Source organism: Panulirus ornatus, chromosome 10, assembly GCF_036320965.1.
Source record: "Panulirus ornatus isolate Po-2019 chromosome 10, ASM3632096v1, whole genome shotgun sequence".
Lineage (NCBI taxonomy): Eukaryota > Metazoa > Arthropoda > Malacostraca > Decapoda > Palinuridae > Panulirus > Panulirus ornatus.
In genome coordinates, this window is record NC_092233.1 from 34805144 (window position 1) to 34824890 (window position 19747).

General features: G+C 40.9%; 2 protein-coding genes and 1 pseudogene across 8 annotated transcripts in view; 1 reads left to right on the forward strand and 2 right to left on the reverse strand.

Moving 5' to 3' along the window:
* LOC139750898 (uncharacterized) overlaps nucleotides 1–10557 on the reverse strand; it is a 265619-nt gene extending 255062 nt beyond the window's left edge. For all 4 annotated transcript variants that reach the window (XM_071665778.1, XM_071665777.1, XM_071665774.1 and 1 more), the window contains exons 1-2: nucleotides 10426–10557; nucleotides 9780–9928 (exon numbers count right to left, since the gene is read on the reverse strand). In XM_071665778.1, the coding sequence (XP_071521879.1) occupies nucleotides 9780–9928; nucleotides 10426–10532 (256 nt within the window). In that variant the 5' untranslated portion in view covers nucleotides 10533–10557. The remainder of the gene's footprint in view (nucleotides 1–9779; nucleotides 9929–10425) is intronic.
* Nucleotides 6293–9771, forward strand: LOC139750704 (ras-related protein Rab-24 pseudogene; annotated as a pseudogene).
* A 40-nt stretch (nucleotides 10558–10597) lies between the features above and the next one.
* LOC139750894 (uncharacterized) overlaps nucleotides 10598–19747 on the reverse strand; it is a 145438-nt gene continuing 136288 nt past the window's right edge. For all 4 annotated transcript variants that reach the window (XM_071665761.1, XM_071665763.1, XM_071665764.1 and 1 more), the window contains one exon: nucleotides 10598–10820. In XM_071665761.1, coding sequence (XP_071521862.1) covers nucleotides 10598–10820 — 223 coding nt within the window. The remainder of the gene's footprint in view (nucleotides 10821–19747) is intronic.

Genomic DNA, 19747 nt, shown 5'->3' on the forward strand with positions numbered 1-19747 from the left:
GAAAGTGAATGGAGAGAGATGGGTGATTATTGGTGCATCTACACCTGGGCATGAGAAGAAAGACCAGGAGAGGCAAGTGTTTTGGGAGCAGCTGAGTGAGTGTGTTAGTAGTTTTGATGCATGAGACCAGGTTACAGTGATGGGTGATTTGAATGTAAAGGTGAGTAATGTGGCAGTTGAGGGAATAACTGGTGTACATGGGGTGATCAGTGTTGTAAATAATAATGGTGAAGAGGCTGTAGATTTATGTGCTGAAAAAGGACTGGTGACTGGGAATACCTGGTTTAAAACGAGAGATATACATAAGTATACAAATGTAAGTAGGAGAGATGGCCAGAAAGCATTATTGGATTACATGTTAATTGACAGGCGCGCAAAAGAGAGACTTTTGGATGTTGATATGCTGAGAGGTCCAACTGGAGGGATGTATGATCATTGTCTTGTGGAGGCGAAGGTGAAGATATGTAGAGGATTTCAGAAAAGAAGAGAGACAGTGGTGAGAATAAGTGAGCTTGGGAAGGAGACTGTGTGAGGAAGTACCAGAAGAGATTGAGTACAGAATGGAAAAGGTGAGAACAAAGGATGTAAGGGGAGTGGGGGAGGATGGGATGTATTTAGGAAAGCAGTGATGGTTTGCGCAAAATATGCTTGTGGCATTTGAAGCATGGGATGTGGGCAGATTAAAAAGGGTAGAGAGTGGTGGGATGAAGAAGTAAGATTAACAGTGAAAGAGAAGAGAGGCATTTGGATGATTTTTGCAGCGAAATAATGCAAATGACTGGAAGATGTATAAAAGAAAGAGGCAGAAGGTCAAGAGAAAGGTGCAAGAGGTGAAAAAGAGGGGAAATGAGAGATGGGGTGAGAGAGTATCATTAAATTTTAGGGAGAATAAAAAGTTGTTTTGGAAGGAGGTAAATAAAGTGCATAAGACAAGTGAACAAATGGGAAAATCAGTGAAGGGGGCTGATGGGGAGGTGATAACAAGTAGTGGTGATCTGAGATGGAGATGGAGTGAAAATTTTGAAGGTTTGTTGAATGTGTTTGATGATAGAGTGGTAGATATAGGTTGTTTTGGTTGAGGTGGTCTCGAAAGAGAGGGTTGGGGAGAATGATTTGGTAAACAGAGAAGAGGTTGTAAAAGCTTTGCGGAAGATGAAAGCCGGCAAGGCAGTGGGTTTGGATGGTATTGCAGTGGAATTTATTAAAAAGGGGGTGACTATTGTTCACTGTTTGGTAAAGTTATTTAACGTATCTATGACACATGGTGAGGTGCCTGAGGATTGGTAGAATGCTTGCAGTGTGCCATTGTACAAAGGTAAAGGGGATAAAAGTGAGTGCTCAAATTACAGAGGTATAAGTTTGTTAAGTATTCCTGGTAAATTATATGGGAGGGTATTGATTAAGAGGGTGAAGGCATGTACACAGCATCAGATTGGGGAAAACCAGTGAGGTTTCAGAAGTGGTAAACGATATGTGGATAAGGTGTTTGCTTTGAAGAACGTAAGCGAGAAATACTTAGAAAAGCAAATGGATTTATATGTCGCATTTATGGATCTGGAGAAGGCATATGATAGAGTTGATAGAGATGCTCTGTGGAGGGTATTAAAAATATATGGTGTGGGAGGCAAGTTGTTAGAAGCAGTGAAAAGTTTTTTCAAGGATGTAAGGCATGTCTACGAGTAGAAAGAGAGGAAAGTGAGTGGTTCTCAGTGAATGATGGTTTGCAGCAGGGGTGCGTGATGTCTCCATGGGTGTTTAATTTGTTTGTGGATGGGGTTGTTAGGAAGGTGAATGTGAAAGTTTTGGAGAGAAGGGGAAGTATGCAGTCTGTTGTAGATGAGAGAGCTTGGGAAGTGAGTCAGTTGTTGTTCGCTGATGATACAGCGCTGGTGGCTGATTCGGGTGAGAAACTGCAGAAGCTGGTGACTGAGTTTGGTAAAGTGTATGAAAGAAGAAAGCTGAGAATAAATTTGATAAGAGAAAGGTTATTAGGTACAGCAGGGTTAAGGGACAAGTCAATTGGGAGGTAAGTTTGAATGGAGAAAAACTGGAGGAAGTGAAGTGTTTTAGATATCTGGGAGTGGATTTGGAAGCGGATGGAACAATGGAAGCAGAAGGAAATGATAGGGTGGGGGAGGGGGCGAAAGTTCTGGAAGCGTTGAAAAATGTGTGAAAGTCGAGAACGTTATCTTGGCAAGCAAAAATGGGTGTGTTTGAAGGAATAGTGGTTCCAACAATGTTATATGGTTGCAAGGTGTGCGCTATAAATAGAGTTGTGCGGAGGAGGGTGGATGTGCTGGAAATGAGATGTCTGAAGACAATACATGGTGTGAGGTGGTTTGATCGAGTAAGTAAAAAAGGGTAAGAGATGTGTGGTAATAAAAAGAGTGTGGTTGAGAGAGCAGAAGAGGGTGTTTTGAAATGTTTTGGTCACATGGAGAGAATGAGTGAGGAATGATTGACCAAGAGGATATATGTGTCAAAGGTGGAGGGAATGAGGAGAAGTGGGAGTCCAAATTGGAGGTGGAAAGATGGAGTGAAAAAGATTCTTAGAGATCGTGGCCTGAACATTCAGGAGGATGAAAGGCGTGCAAGGAATAGAGTGAATTGGAACGATGTGGTATACCGGGGTCGATGTACTGTCAATGGATTGGACCAGGGCATGTGAAGCGTCTGGGGTAAACCATGGAAAGTTTTGTGGGGCCTGGATGTGGAAAGAAAGCTGTGGTTTCGGTGCATTATACATGACAGCTAGAGACTGAGTGTGAACAAATGTGGCCTTTGTTGTCTTTTCCTAGTGCTACCTCACGCACATGCCGGGGGAGGGGGTTGTCATTTCATGTGTGGCGGGGTGGCGATGGAAATGAATAAGGGCAGACAGTATGAATTACGTATATATGCATATATGTAGATGTGTCTGTGTGTGTATGTATATGTATACGTTGAGATGTATAGGTATGTATATGTGCATGTGTGGGCGTGGGTTGGGCCATTTCTTTCGTCTGTTTCCTTGCGCTACCTCGCAAACACGGGAGACAGCGACAAAACAAAATAAATAATAAAATAAATAATAATAATAATAATAATAATGATAATAATAATAATAATAATAATAATAATAATAATAATAATAATAATAATAAAAAATAACAATAATAATAATAATAAATGGAAATGGATTACATGTTAATTGACAGGCGTGCGAAAGAGAGACTTTTGGATGTTAATGTGCTGAGAGGTGCAACTGGAGGGATGTCTGATCATTATCTTGTGGAGGCTAAGGTGAAGATTTGTATGGGTTTTCAGAAAAGAAGAGTGAATGTTGGGGTGAAGAGGGTGGTGAGAGTAAGTGAGCTTGGGAAGGAGACCTGTGTGAGGAAGTACCCGGAGAGACTGAGTACAGAATGGAAAAAGGTGAGAACAATGGAAGTAAGGGGAGTGGGGGAGGAATGGGATGTATTTAGGGAATCAGTGATGGATTGCGCAAAAGATGCTTGTGGCATGAGAAGAGTGGGAGGTGGGTTGATTAGAAAGGGTAGTGAGTGGTGGGATGAAGAAGTAAGAGTATTAGTGAAAGAGAAGAGAGAGGCATTTGGACGATTTTTGCAGGGAAAAAATGCAATTGAGTGGGAGATGTATAAAAGAAAGAGACAGGAGGTCAAGAGAAAGGTGCAAGAGGTGAAAAAAAGGGCAAATGAGAGTTGGGGTGAGAGAGTATCATTAAATTTTAGGGAGAATAAAAAGATGTTCTGGAAGGAGGTAAATAAAGTGCGTAAGACAAGGGAGCAAATGGGAACTTCAGTGAAGGGCGCAAATGGGGAGGTGATAACAAGTAGTGGTGATGTGAGAAGGAGATGGAGTGAGTATTTTGAAGGTTTGTTGAATGTGTTTGATGATAGAGTGGCAGATATAGGGTGTTTTGGTCGAGGTGGTGTGCAAAGTGAGAGGGTTAGGGAAAATGATGTGGTAAACAGAGAAGAGGTAGTGAAAGCTTTGCGGAAGATGAAAGCCGGCAAGGCAGCAGGTTTGGATGGTATTGCAGTGGAATTTATTAAAAAAGGGGGTGACTGTATTGTTGACTGGTTGGTAAGGTTATTTAATGTATGTATGACTCATGGTGAGGTGCCTGAGGATTGGCGGAATGCGTGCATAGTGCCATTGTACAAAGGCAAAGGGGATAAGAGTGAGTGCTCAAATTACAGAGGTATAAGTTTGTTGAGTATTCCTGGTAAATTATATGGGAGGGTATTGATTGAGAGGGTGAAGGCATATACAGAGCATCAGATTGGGGAAGAGCAGTGTGGTTTCAGAAGTGGTAGAGGATGTGTGGATCAGGTGTTTGCTTTGAAGAATGTATGTGAGAAATACTTAGAAAAGCAAATGGATTTGTATGTAGCATTTATGGATCTGGAGAAGGCATATGATAGAGTTGATAGAGATGCTCTGTGGAAGGTATTAAGAATATATGGTGTGGGAGGAAAGTTGTTAGAAGCAGTGAAAAGTTTTTATCGAGGATGTAAGGCATGTGTACGTGTAGGAAGAGAGGAAAGTGATTGGTTCTCAGTGAATGTAGGTTTGCGGCAGGGGTGTGTGATGTCTCCATGGTTGTTTAATTTGTTTATGGATGGGGTTGTTAGGGAGGTAAATGCAAGAGTTTTGGAAAGAGGGGCAAGTATGAAGTCTGTTGGGGATGAGAGAGCTTGGGAAGTGAGTCAGTTGTTGTTCGCTGATGATACAGCGCTGGTGGCTGATTCATGTGAGAAACTGCAGAAGCTGGTGACTGAGTTTGGTAAAGTGTGTGGAAGAAGAAAGTTAAGAGTAAATGTGAATAAGAGCAAGGTTATTAGGTACAGTAGGGTTGAGGGTCAAGTCAATTGGGAGGTGAGTTTGAATGGAGAAAAACTGGAGGAAGTGAAGTGTTTTAGATATCTGGGAGTGGATCTGGCAGCGGATGGAACCATGGAAGCGGAAGTGGATCATAGGGTGGGGGAGGGGGCGAAAATTCTGGGAGCCTTGAAGAATGTGTGGAAGTCGAGAACATTATCTCGGAAAGCAAAAATGGGTATGTTTGAAGGAATAGTGGTTCCAACAATGTTGTATGGTTGCGAGGCGTGGGCTATGGATAGAGTTGTGCGCAGGAGGATGGATGTGCTGGAAATGAGATGTTTGAGGACAATGTGTGGTGTGAGGTGGTTTGATCGAGTGAGTAACGTAAGGGTAAGAGAGATGTGTGGAAATAAAAAGAGCGTGGTTGAGAGAGCAGAAGAGGGTGTTTTGAAGTGGTTTGGGCACATGGAGAGAATGAGTGAGGAAAGATTGACCAAGAGGATATATGTGTCGGAGGTGGAGGGAACGAGGAGAAGAGGGAGACCAAATTGGAGGTGGAAAGATGGAGTGAAAAAGATTTTGTGTGATCGGGGCCTGAACATGCAGGAGGGTGAAAGGAGGGCAAGGAATAGAGTGAATTGGAGCGATGTGGTATACCGGGGTTGACGTGCTGTCAGTGGATTGAATCAAGGCATGTGAAGCGTCTGGGGTAAACCATGGAAAGCTGTGTAGGTATGTATATTTGCGTGTGTGGACGTATGTATATACATGTGTATGGGGGGGGTTGGGCCATTTCTTTCGTCTGTTTCCTTGCGCTACCTCGCAAACGCGGGAGACAGCGACAAAGTATAATAAAAAAAAAATAATAAAAAATATAAAATATATATATATATATATATATATATATATATATATATATATATATATATATATATATATATATATATATATATATCCCTGGGGATAGGGGAGAAAGAATACTTCCCACGTGTTCCCTGCGTGTCGTAGAAGGCGACTAAAAGGGGAGGGAGCGGGGGGCTGGAAATCCTCCCCTCTCATCATTTTTTTTTTTTCTTTTTGATTTTCCAAAAGAAGGAACAGAGAAGGGGCGCCAGGTGAGGATATTCCCTCAAAGGCCCAGTCCTCTGTTCTTAACGCTACCTCGCTAATGCGGGAAATGGCGAATAGTATGAAAGAAAAAGATATATATATATATATATATATATATATATATATATATATATATATATATATATATATATATATATGCATACATTGAGATGTATAGGTATGTATATGTGCGTGTGGACGTGTATGTATATACACGTGTATATGGGTGGGTTGGACAATTCTTTCGTCTGTTTCCTTGCACTACCTCGGTAACGCGGGAGACAGAGACAAAGAATAATAGAAATAATAATAATAATAATGATAATAATAATAATAATAATAATAATAATAATAATGTGGCAAAACTAGCCTAGTTGAACGCTTTATCTATGACCGCTTCAACAGTAGTTACCAGACGACTATAGGAGCAGCATTCGGAGCTCGTTCGATGGATGTCCAAGGAAAGAAAATCTGTGTTGGCCTGTGGGACACAGCTGGTAGTGAACGATATGAAGCAATGAGTCGAATATATTATAGAGACTCTAAGGCTGCAATCATTTGTTATGATATAACATGTGCAGAAAGTGCTGAGCGTGCCAAATTCTGGGTGTCAAAGGTCCAGAAACATGAAGAAAATTGTAAAGTTTATCTTTGTGGAACAAAGCTTGATTTGGTGTTGGATAATCCGAGTGCACGACAGGTTGACTACCATGATATTCACGATTATGTTGATGAGGTGGGTGGGAAAGTGTTTGAAACATCAAGCAAGATGGGCAGCAATGTTGAGAAACTCTTTAACTGTGTTGTTGAAGATTTTGCAAATGAAAATGCCGAAGTTATGATTACACTGGAAGATTCAACCATTGTCCTCCATAATAAGAATATAAAGAATAATAGGTGCTGTTGATTTAAATTAGAATGTTTGATATGTCTAAGCACACACATGATATATATTATTTTTTGTAATTTGATTTATATTTTATGACATATTTTGTATGGATAGGAAGATTAAAGTTCGTCATATTGTTGAAACTAGTTTTAGGGAGTGTGAAAGCATACGTGAAACGAAAACAACTCTTGAAGTTTGTACTGTTGGCTAAATGAAGTGGTTTCATTTGGATATAATATTTTGAGTAATTGAGTCTGTGATAGAGTATTATATTTTTGCTCTTTTTAAACAGAAACTGAAACCTTGAAGAATGTTATTGTACTTAGAGCACTGGCTTTTACTAGTTATGGAGACTCTTGTCATTGCCATCCCATTGAGAGAGTTTAGGTGGGAGCAGGTGTCAAGATAGACATTGATTAAAAGGGATTCAAGAGTATTTTTATGTTTTAGTATAATTTTGGTGCAAGTTACTTTAATATTATTGTACAATCCTTGGTTGTGCATGTCTGTATAGTGTAAATTTATGGCCAGTTATTATGTTTTACATATATTGAATAGGGGATAGGGGAGAAAGAATACTTCCCACGTATTCCCTGCGTGTCGTAGAAGGCGACTAAAAGGGAAGGGAGCGGGGGGCTGGAAATCCTCCCCTCTCTCTTTTTTTTTTTTTTCTTTTTTTTTTTTCCAAAGGAAGGAACAGAGAAGGGGGCTGGATGAGGATGTTTCCTCAGAGGCCCAGTCCTCTGTTCTTAACGCTACCTCGCTGACGCGGGAAATGGCGAATAGTATGAAAGAAAAATAATAATGATAATAATAATAATAATAATAATTAATAATAATAATTATCCCTGGGGATAGGGGAGAAGGAATACTTCCCATGCATTCCTCACATGCCGTAGAAGGTGACTAAATTAGGGACGGGAGCGGGGGGCTAGAAACACTCCCCTCCTTGTATTTTAACTTTATAAATGGGGAAACAAAACAAGGAGTCACGCGGGGAGTGCTCATCCTCCTCGAAGGTTCAGATTGGGGTGTCTAAATGTGTGTGGATGTAACTAGAGATAGGTAGTATGTTTGAGGAAAGGAACTTGGATGTTTTGGCTCTGAGTGAAACGAAGCTCAAGGGTAAAGAGAGAGTGGTTTGGGAATGTCTTGGGAGTAAAGTCAAGGGTTAGTGAACGGGCAAGAGGAAGGGAAGGAGTAGCACTACTCTTGAAACAGGAGTGGTGGGAGTATGTGATAGAGTGTAAGAAAGTCAACTCTAAATTGATATGGGTAAAACTGAAAGTGAATGGAGAGAGATGGGTGATTATTGGTGCATCCACACCTGGGCATGAGAAGAAAGATCAGGAGAGGCAAGTGTTTTGGAAGCAGCTGAGTGAGTGTGTTAGTAGTTTTGATGCATGAGACCAGGTTATAGTGATGGGTGATTTGAATGTAAAGGTGAGTAATGTGGCAGTTGAGGGAATAATTGGTGTACATGGGGTGATCAGTGTTGTAAATAATAATGGTGAAGAGGTTGTAGATTTATGTGCTGAAAAAGGACTGGTGATTGGGAATACCTGGTTTAAAAGAGAGACATACATAAGCATACAAATGTGAGGAGAGATGGCCAGAAAGCATTATTGGATTGCATGTTAATTGACAGGCGCGCAAAAGAGAGACTTTTGGATGTTAATGTGCTGACAGGTCCAACTGGAGGGATGTCTGATCATTATCTTGTGGAGGCGAAGGTGAAGCTATGTAGAGGATTTCAGAAAAGAAGAGAGAGTGGTGAGAATAAGTGAGCTTGGGAAGGAGACTTGTGTGAGGAAGTACCAGAAGAGATTGAGTACAGAATGGAAAAGGTGAGAACAAAGGATGTAAGGGGAGTGGGGGAGGAATGGGATATATTTAGGAGAGCAGTGATGGTTTGCGCAAAAGATGCTTGTGGCAAGAGAAGCATGGGAGGTGGGCAAATTAAAAAGGGTTTCATGTGTGCCGGGGTGGTGATGGGAATGAATAAAGGTAGACAGTATGAATTATGCACATGTGTATATATGTATATGTCTGTGTGTGCATATATATATATATATATATATATATATATATATATATATATATATATATATATATATATATATATATATATATATACGTTGAGATGTATAGGTATGTATATGTGCGTGTGTGGACGTGTTTGTGTATGTATATGTGGGTGGGTTGGGCTATTCTTTCGTCTGTTTCCTGCACTACCTCACTAACACGGGAGACAGCGACAAAGCAAAATAAATAAATAGATAAAATAATAATAACAATGATAATAATAGATACTTTAATACTGAATATATCTGTTAGATATGACCTTCACTTACAAATAAATAAAATTAACCTCAAAACAGGGTGAGGTACAGAGAACGCTTTACTGTGAGGTTGCTCAGCTGGGCATCTCTATCCAAACGTTAAGTGTGGTATTACAGATGGCAGCATGTACAGAAGAATGGTGGAGTTTTCGAGGATGAAGGTGGTGGTCCTGATTGTCATTGTAGAGGGAAAATGTTTTCTGAAGCCATGGGGTAAACCAAATTGTCATCATCGATGGGCTAAGTGAAAAATTAGATACACCCAACTGATGCAGCAAAAGGGTTACATTAGAATCAAGTTGCAATAATATGTAGTACAGATACTTTTATTGTAACGGAGTAGTAGATGCAAAGTAAGATACTAATGAAAGATGGGGACACTATCAGTGTAAAACTCCCACCCTACACTGCACAATTACATAATCAGTCGAGCTTCTACCTATGCCACTGCAGTGTTCTGTTTGAAGGTACAAATATTCTTTACTGTGTAGGCATACAATTTCTTTTTCTAGTGATTGTTCACATTTACATAAAGATATGCTCTACCAGTTTAATAACAGGTGAGGCAATTACACTGAAACAAATAAAGATACAACAGTAAGAAGACTAACTTTTGTACTCAAGACGACGCTGCAAGATGGAGCTGGTGACAGCTCTAGCTTCGTCATCATTAAGCAGCACAACAGTAACTTGCCTAAGGGTATAGAGTCTCGGAATCTTCTTGCCACTCAAGTGACCAGTCACTCTCTCCACTTGACACCTGAAACATGAAACCCCTACTCACTACAGGGTAACTTTCTGATTCTATATATAATGTATGTGAAATGCATTTTGAAATTTCTTCCATCTTCTGGCTATAAATGCAAAATGAAATATCATAATCATGATTAAAATCCATCATGTGGATAAAGAACACAGGTTCTAGTATTCAGCAAAGTTGGTGGTTTAGTAACCTCTCTGGCTCATCAACCTGGCAAGATAACTATGCAGGGTTAATACTCAGATGCTGGTATGTTTTCAATTTGTTATTTGTGAAAAATATTTGCATCAAGATGAGAAAATTTCCATAAAGTGAGCCTTGTCTATATTCACTGTGCAAATTATGATGTTGTAGCCACAGCCTTAAATGTCTGCAAAGCTTAAGGCCCTCAGGTATTCAGCAATATCTACTGCTCCCGGAGATCTTTTGTGGAGAAAGCATATGAGGTTAAATGTAACCAACACAATGAATTTTACAGCCAATTATTAAAAACTGACCTAGCATTTTCATGTTGCAGGCACAGCAGAAGGTCATCTGACAATTTATTTTCCATGGGATGAAGTAGATGGTGATTGAGTTCAAGGTCAACCACACAGTTCTTCATGGAGATGACTTTTAGTAACTTTTTCAGTTGTGGTAAGTAATCAGGGTCCCCCACAAGGTTGAGTTTTACCGTGACGGGATCAGGCAAAAAGCAAGTGAATAGGCATATTCTTCTACATTGGTATCCTTGATTGTAATAAAAGAATACTTGCTCATCTCCTCAACCTTTTCAATGTAAGAGAAAGGGATAAATTGGCAGGTCTTGACTTCAGCTTTGATAAGGCTGCACTCAAGCTTCAAACCCACATCAGCAGTAAGGTCACACTCAGGCAACTTAATGGAGTGAAATCTGAGGGAAAACAAAGAATAATCAAGTTACATTAGCAAGATCATAACCATAAAAGCCATAAGCCAAAAACAATGCACATTTTTAACAATAATGACTGAATCTAAGGTAACACATACTTACTACAGTTAAGATGGCAAACAGCTTGCAGTAATATGCTTAATAAAATTGTAATGAACATCAGCCAAGGGAAACATAATAGAAATAAGCATAATGTTCTCTAACCCAAGGCAGTAGAAAACAAATATTCATGATGAATTTGAATCTGGGAACAGACACTTTTATAATGACCAAGATCCTGGGTAACATAACAATACAGCTATAACAAGCATAATCCACCATCCTTGAAAACACATAGGTATGATAACCATACTAACAACCAATATTACATGAGAACACACAGTAATAACAAATTACAACCATTATCTTAGAGAAAACACAGTTATCATAGCCATAATGCCCATAGGTGTTACAGGACTCTGCCTGCACAAGGTTAACTCTTTGGTGAGGCTGTATCACTGGGAGTACAGTCTTGTCAAAGAACCTCTCACTCCAAACGAATTAGTCCTGGGGCAATTATGAATAAAATAAATAAAGACCATAATCTTGGAGAGGAGGAGGATTTACATTTATAACAAACATGATGACCATAAAACTGTAAACCCATTCACTGTGAAGTGCTGTACATATAAAGATGCCAACATGTGTGGGGAAATTCCAGTAAATCAAAGGGCTAATTATTTCATATTTTGACTGGAAATTGGTGTAGACTGAATTAAAAAAAGATATTTATTTATCTATTTATTTTGTTTTGTCGCTGTCTCCCGCGTTAGCGAGGTAGCGCAAGGAAACAGACGAAAGAATGGCCCAACCCACCGACATACACATGTATGTACATACACGTCCATACACGCAAATACACATACTTATACATCTCAACGTATACATATATATACACACACAGGCATATGCATATATACACATGTACATAATTCATACTGTCTGCCTTTATTCATTCCCACAGCCACTTCGCCACACATGAAATAACAACCCCCTTCCCCCTCATGTGTGCGAGGTAGCGCTTGGAAAAGACAACAAAGGCCACATTTGTTCACACTGAGTCTCTAGCTGTCATGTAACAATGCACTGAAACCACAGCTCCCTTTCCACATCCAGGCCCCACAAAACTTCCCATGGTTTACCCCAGACGCTTCACATGCCCTGGTTCAATCCACTGACAGCATGTCGACCAAGGTATACCACATTGTTCCAATTCACTCTATTCCTTGCATGCCTTTCACCCTCCTGCATGTTCAGACCCCGATCACTCTTTCCACCTCCAATTTGGTCTCCCACTTCTCGTTCCCTCCACCTCTGACACATATATCCTGTGACCAAACCATTTCAAAACACCCCCTTCTGCTCTCTCAACCACACTCTTTTTATTACCACACATCTCTCTTACCCTATTATTACTTACTCGATCAAACCACCTCACACCACATATTGTCCTCAAACATCTCATTTCCAGCACATCCACCCTCCTGCGCACAACTCTATCCAAAGCCCACGCCTCGCAACCATACAACATTGTTGGAACCACTATTCCTTCAAACATACCCATTTTTGCTTTCCGAGATAATCTTCTCGACTTCCATACATTCTTCAACGATCCCAGAATTTTTGCCCCCTCCCCCACCCTATGATTCACTTCTGCTTTCATGGTTCCATCCGCTGCCAAATCCACTCCCAGATATCTTAAACACCTCACTTTCTCTAGTTTTTCTCCATTCAAACTTACCTCCCAATTGACTTGACCCTCAACCCTACTGTACCTAATAACCTTGCTCTTATTCACATTTACTCTCAACTTTCTTCTTTCACACATTTTACCAAACTCAGTCACCAGCTTCTGCAGTTTCTCACATGAATCAGCCACCAGCACTGTATCATCAGCGAACAACAACTGACTCACTTCCAAAGCTCTCTCATCCACAACAGACTGCATACTTGCCCCTCTTTCCAAAACTCTTGCATTCACCTCCCTAACAACCCCAACCATAAACAAATTAAACAACCATGGAGACATCACACACCCCTGCCGCAAACCTACATTCACTGAGAACCAATCACTTTCCTCTCTTCCTACACGTGCACATGCCTTACATCCTCGATAAAAACTTTTCACTGCTTCTAACAACTTGCCTCCCACTCCATATATCCTTAATACCTTCCACAGAGCATCTCTATCAACTCTATCGTATGCCTTCTCCAGATCCATAAATGCTACATACAAATCCATTTGCTTTTCTAAGTATTTCTCACTACATTCTTCAAAGCAAACACCTGATCCACACATCCTCTACCACTTCTGAAACCACACTGCTCTTCCCCAATCTGATGCTCTGTACATGCCTTCACCCTCTCAATCAATACCCTCCCATATAATTTACCAGGAATACTCAACAAACTTATACCTCTGTAATTTGAGCACTCACTCTTATCCCCTTTGCCTTTGTACAATGGCACTATGCAAGCATTCCACCAATTCTCAGGCACCTCACCATGAATCATACATACATTAAATAACCTTACCAACCAGTCAACAATACAGTCACACCCTTTTTTTAATAAATTCCACTGCAATACCGTCCAAACCCGCTGCCTTGCCGGCTTTTATCTTCCGCAAAGCTTTTACTACCTCTCCTCTGTTTACCAAATCATTCTCCCTAACCCTCTCACTTTGCACACCACCTCGACCAAAACACCCTACATCTGCCACTCTATCATCAAAAACATTCAACAAACCTTCAAAATCCTCACTCCATCTCCTTCTCACATCACCACTACTTGTTATCACCTCCCCATTAGCCCCCTTCACTGATGTTCCCATTTCTTCCCCTGTCTTACGCACTTTATTTACCTCCTTCCAAAACATCTTTTTATTCTCCCTAAAATTTAATGATACTCTCTCACCCCAACTCTCATTTGCCCTCTTTTTCACCTCTTGCACCTTTCTCTTGACCTCATGCCTCTTTCTTTTATACATCTCCCACTCATTTGCATTATTTCCCTGCAAAAATCGTCCAAATGCCTCTCTCTTCTCTTTCACTAACAGTCTTACATCTTCATCCCACCACTCACTACCCTTTCTAATCTGCCCACCTCCCACGCTTCTCAAGCCACAAGCATCTTTCGCACAAGCCATCACTGCTTCCCTAAATACATCCCATTCCTCCCCCACTCCCTTTACGTCCTTTGTTCTCTCCTTTTTCCATTCTGTATTCAGTGTCTCCTGGTACTTCCTCACACAAGTCTCCTTCCCAGGCTCACTTACTCTCACCACTCTCTTCACCCCAACATTCTCTCTTCTTTTCTGAAAACCCCCACAAATCTTCACCTTCGCCTCCACAAGATAATGATCAAACATCCGTCCAGTTGCACCTCTCAGCACATTGACATACAAAAGTCTCTCTTTCGCGCGCCTATTAATTAATACATAATCCAATAACGCTCTCTGGCCATCTCTCCTACTTACATACGTATACTTATGTATATCTCTCTTTTTAAACCAGGTATTCCCAATCACCAGTCTTTTTTCAGCACAGAAATCTACAAGCTCTTAACCATTTCCATTTACAACACTGAACAACCCATGTATACCAATTATTCCCTCAACTTCCACATTACTCACCTTTGCATTCAAATCACCCATCACTATAACCCGGTCTCGTGCATCAAAACCACTAACACACTCATTCAACTGCTCCCGAGACACTTGCCTTTCCTGACCATTCTTCTCATGCCCAGGTGCATATGGACCAGTAATCACCCATCTCTCTCCATCAACTTTCAGTTTTACCTATATGAATCTAGAGTTTACTTTCTTACACTCTATCACATACTCCCACAACTCCTGTTTCAGGAGTAGTGCTACTCCTTCCCTTGCTCTTGTCCTCTCATTAACGCCTGACTTTACTCACAAGACATTCCCAAACCACTCTTTCCCTTTACCCTTGAGCTTCCTTTCACTCAGAGCCAAAACATCCAGGTTCCTTTCCTCAAACATACTTCCTTTCTCTCCTTTTTTCTCATCTTAGTTACATCCACACACATTTAGACACCCCAGTCTGAGCCTTCGAGGAGGATGAACACTCCCCGCGTGACTCCTTCTGTTTCCCCTTTTAGAAAGTTAAAATACAACAAGAAGAGGAGGGTTTCTAGCCCTCCGCTCCCGTCCCCTTTAGTCGCCTTCTACGAGACGTGAGGAATGCGTGGGAAGTATTCTTTCTCCCCTATCCCCATATATATATATATATATATATATATATATATATATATATATATATATATATATATATATATATATATTATTTATTTTGCTTTGTCGCTGTCTCCCGCGTTTGCGAGGTAGCGCAAGGAAACAGACGAAAGAAATGGCCCAACCCACCCCCATACACAATGTACACACACACACGCCCACACACGCAAATATACATACCTATACATCTCAATGTACACATATATATACACACACAGACACATACATATATACCCATGCACACAATTCACACTGTCTGCCCCTATTCATTCCCATCGCCACCTCGCCACACATGGAATAACATCCCCCTCCCCCCTCATGTGTGCGAGGTAGCACTAGGAAAAGACAACAAAGGCCCCATTCGTTCACACTCAGTCTCCAGCTGTCACGCAATAATGCCCGAAACCACAGCTCCCTTTCCACATCCAGGCCCCACACAACTTTCCATGGTTTACCCCAGACGCTTCATATGCCCTGATTCAATCCACTGACAGCATGTCAACCCCGGTATACCACATCGATCCAATTCACTGTATTCCTTCCCCGCCTTTCACCCTCCTGCATGTTCAGGCCCCGATCACACAAAATCTTTTTCACTCCATCTTTCCACCTCCAACTTGGTCTCCCATTTCTCCTCGTTCCCTCCACCTCCGACACATATATCCTCTTGGTCAATCTTTCCTCACTCATTCTCTCCATATGCCCAAACCATTTCAAAACACCCTCTTCTGCTCTCTCAACCACGCTCTTTTTATTTCCACACATCTCTCTTACCCTTACATTACTTACTCGATCAAACCACCTCACACGACACATTGTCCTCAAACATCTCATTTCCAGCACATCCACCCTCCTGCGCACAACTCTATCCATAGCCCACGCCCCGCAACCATACAACATTGTTGGAACCACTATTCCTTCAAACATACCTACTTTTGCTTTCCGAGATAATGTTCTCGACTTTCACACATTCTTCAAGACTCCCAGGATTTTCGCCCCCTCCCCCACCCTATGATTCACTTCCGCTTCCATGGTTCCATCCGCTGCCAGATCCACTCCCAGATATCTAAAACACTTTACTTCCTCCAGTTTTTCTCCATTCAAACTTACCTCCCAATTGACTTGACCCTCAACCCTACTGTACCTAATAAATTTGCTCTTATTCACATTTACTCTTAACTTTCTTCTTTCACACACTTTACCAGGCTCAGTCACCAGCTTCTGCAGTTTCTCACATATCTATTATTATTTTTATTATTTTGCTTAGTCGCTGTCTCCCGTGTTCGCGAGGTAGCGCAAGGAAACAGACGAAAGAAATAGCCCAACCCACCCCCATACACAAGTATATACATACACGTCCACACACGCAAATATACATACCCATACATCTCAATGTACACATATATATACACACATAGACACATACATATATACATATGCACACAATTCACACTGTCTGCCTTTATTCATTCCCATCGCCACCTCGCCACACATGGAATAACATCCCCCTCCCCCCTCATGTGTGCGAGGTAGCGCTAGGAAAAGACAACAAAGGCCCTATTCGTTCACACTCAGTCTCTAGCTGTCATGCAATAATGCCCGAAACCACGGCTCCCTTTCCACATCCAGGCCCCACAGAACTTTCCATGGTTTACCCCAGACGCTTCACATGCCCTGATTCAATCCTTTGACAGCACGTCAACCCCTGTATACCACATCGATCCAATTCACTCTATTCCTTGCCCGCCTTTCACCCTCCTGAATGTTCAGGCCCCGATCACTCAAAATCTTTTTTACTCCATCTTTCCACCTCCAATTTGGTCTCCCACTTCTCCTCGTTCCCTCCACCTCCGACACATATATCCTCTTGGTCAATCTTTCCTCGCTCATTCTCTCCATGTGCCCAAACCATTTCAAAACACCCTCTACTGCTCTCTCAACCACGCTCTTTTTATTTCCACACATCTCTCTTACCATTATATTACTTTCTTGATCACACCACCTCACACCACACATTGCCCTCAAACATCTCATTTCCAGAACATCCACCCTCCTGCGCACAACTTTATCCATAGCCCACCCCTCGCAACCATACAGCATTGTTGGAACCACTATTCCTTCAAACATACCCATTTTTGCTTTCGGAGATAATGTTCTCGACTTCCATACATTCTTCAAGGCTCCCAGAATTTTCGCCCCCTTCCCCACCCTATGATTCACTTCCGCTTCCATGGTTCCATCCACTGCCAGATCCACTCCCAGATATCTAAAACACTTTACTTCCTCCAGTTTTTCTCCATTCAAACTTACCTCCCAATCGACTTGACCCTCAACCCTACTGTACCTAATAACCTTGCTCTTATTCACATTCACTCTTAACTTTCTTCTTTCACACACTTTACCAAACTCAGTCACCAGCTTCTGTAGTTTCTCACATGAATCAGCCACCAGCGCTGTATCATCAGCGAACAACAACTGACTCACTTCCCAAGCTCTCTCATCCCCAACAGACATCATACTTGCCCCTCTTTCCAAAGCTCTTGCATTCACCTCCCTAACAACCCCATCCATAAACAAATTAAACAACCATGGAGACATCACACACCCCTGCCGCAAACCTACACTCACTGAGAACCAATCACTTTCCTCTCTTCCTACACGTACACATGCCTTACATCCTCGATATATACACACACACACACACACACACACATACACACACACACACACACACATACACACACACACACACACATATATATATATATATATATATATATATATATATATATATATATATATATTTTCCCTGGGGATAGGGGAGAAAGAATACTTCCCACGTATTCCCTGCGTGTCGTAGGAGGCGACTAAAAGGGAAGGGAGCGGGGGGCTGGAAATCCTCCCCTCTCGTTTTTTTTTTTTTTTTAATTTTCCAAAAGAAGGAACAGAGAAGAGGGCCAGGTGAGGATATTCCCTCAAAGGCCCAGTCCTCTGTTCTTAACGCTACCTCGCTATCGCGGGAAATGGCGAATAGTATGAAAAAAAAAAAAAAAAATATATATATATATATATATATATATATATATATATATATATATATATATATATATATATATATATATATATATATATATCCCTGGGGATAGGGGATTAAGAATACATCCCACGTATTCCCTGCGTGTCGTAGAAGGCGACTAAAAGGGGAGGGAGCGGGGGCTGGAAATCCTTCCCTCTCTCTTTTTTTTTTTTTTTCCAAAAGAAGGAACAGAGGGGGCCAGGTGAGGATATTCCAAAAAAGGCCCAGTCCTCTGTTCTTAACGCTACCTCGCTATCGCGGGAAATGGCGAATAGTATGAAAAAAAAATATATATATATATATATATATTGTATGGTTGCGAGGCGTGGGCTATGGATAGAGTTGTGCGCAGGAGGATGGATGTGCTGGAAATGAGATGTTTGAGGACAATGTGTGGTGTGAGGTGGTTTGATCGAGTAAGTAACGTAAGGGTAAGAGAGATGTGTGGAAATAAAAAGAGCGTGGTTGAGAGAGCAGAAGAGGGTGTTTTGAAATGGTTTGGGCACATGGAGAGAATGAGTGAGGAAAGATTGACCAAGAGGATATATGTGTCGGAGGTGGAGGGAACGAGGAGAAGAGGGAGACCAAATTGGAGGTGGAAAGATGGAGTGAAAAAGATTTTGTGTGATCGGGGCCTGAACATGCAGGAGGGTGAAAGGAGGTCAAGGAATAGAGTGAATTGGAGCGATGTGGTATACAGGGGTTGACGTGCTGTCAGTGGATTGAATCAAGGCATGTGAAGCGTCTGGGGTAAACCATGGAAAGCTGTGTAGGTATGTATATTTGCGTGTGTGGACGTGTGTATGTACATGTGTATGGGGGGGGGCCATTTCTTTCGTCTGTTTCCTTGCGCTACCTCGCAAACGCGGGAGACAGCGACAATAAAAAAAAAAAAAAAAAAAAAATATATATATATATATATATATATATATATATATATATATATATATATATATATATATATATATATATATATATATATATATATAAAACATGTTCTGGTAGCTCCCTTGACCTTGTAGAAGGGTCTAAGCTTGCTTTTGTATAAAGGAAATTCTTGTTTACAGTGCCAGACACATGAACATTCTGAGTTTTCCCCTTTCCACATTTTTTTTTTTATTTTCATGACACAAATAAATTTGGAATCTGAAGTGTACATTTACCACAAATAAGAGTGTCTGAATTTCTGTTTTTCATGAATGTTTATTACAATTCATAAGCGTATGAATGATGCAAAGATCTTTCTGAAAAAGTTATTTCAGGCCACATTTTAATCTATGAAATCTTATGAAAATCCTAGTTGTCTGTGTAGTATTTTTGTACTTTAGAAAATGAGTGATTTCAAAAAAAAAATCTATATTTGTCCAAGAAAATAAGGGAAAATGCCATAACTATTTTATAGATGCTTTATACTGTTTCTATCATCTGGCAACTCAGGGAGGAGCTGTGATGATAAGCTATTTGTTTCTTAATTACATTCGTTCTACTAAGTCTTAGTTTGAATTCAACATTTCCATTCATTACATCAATGTG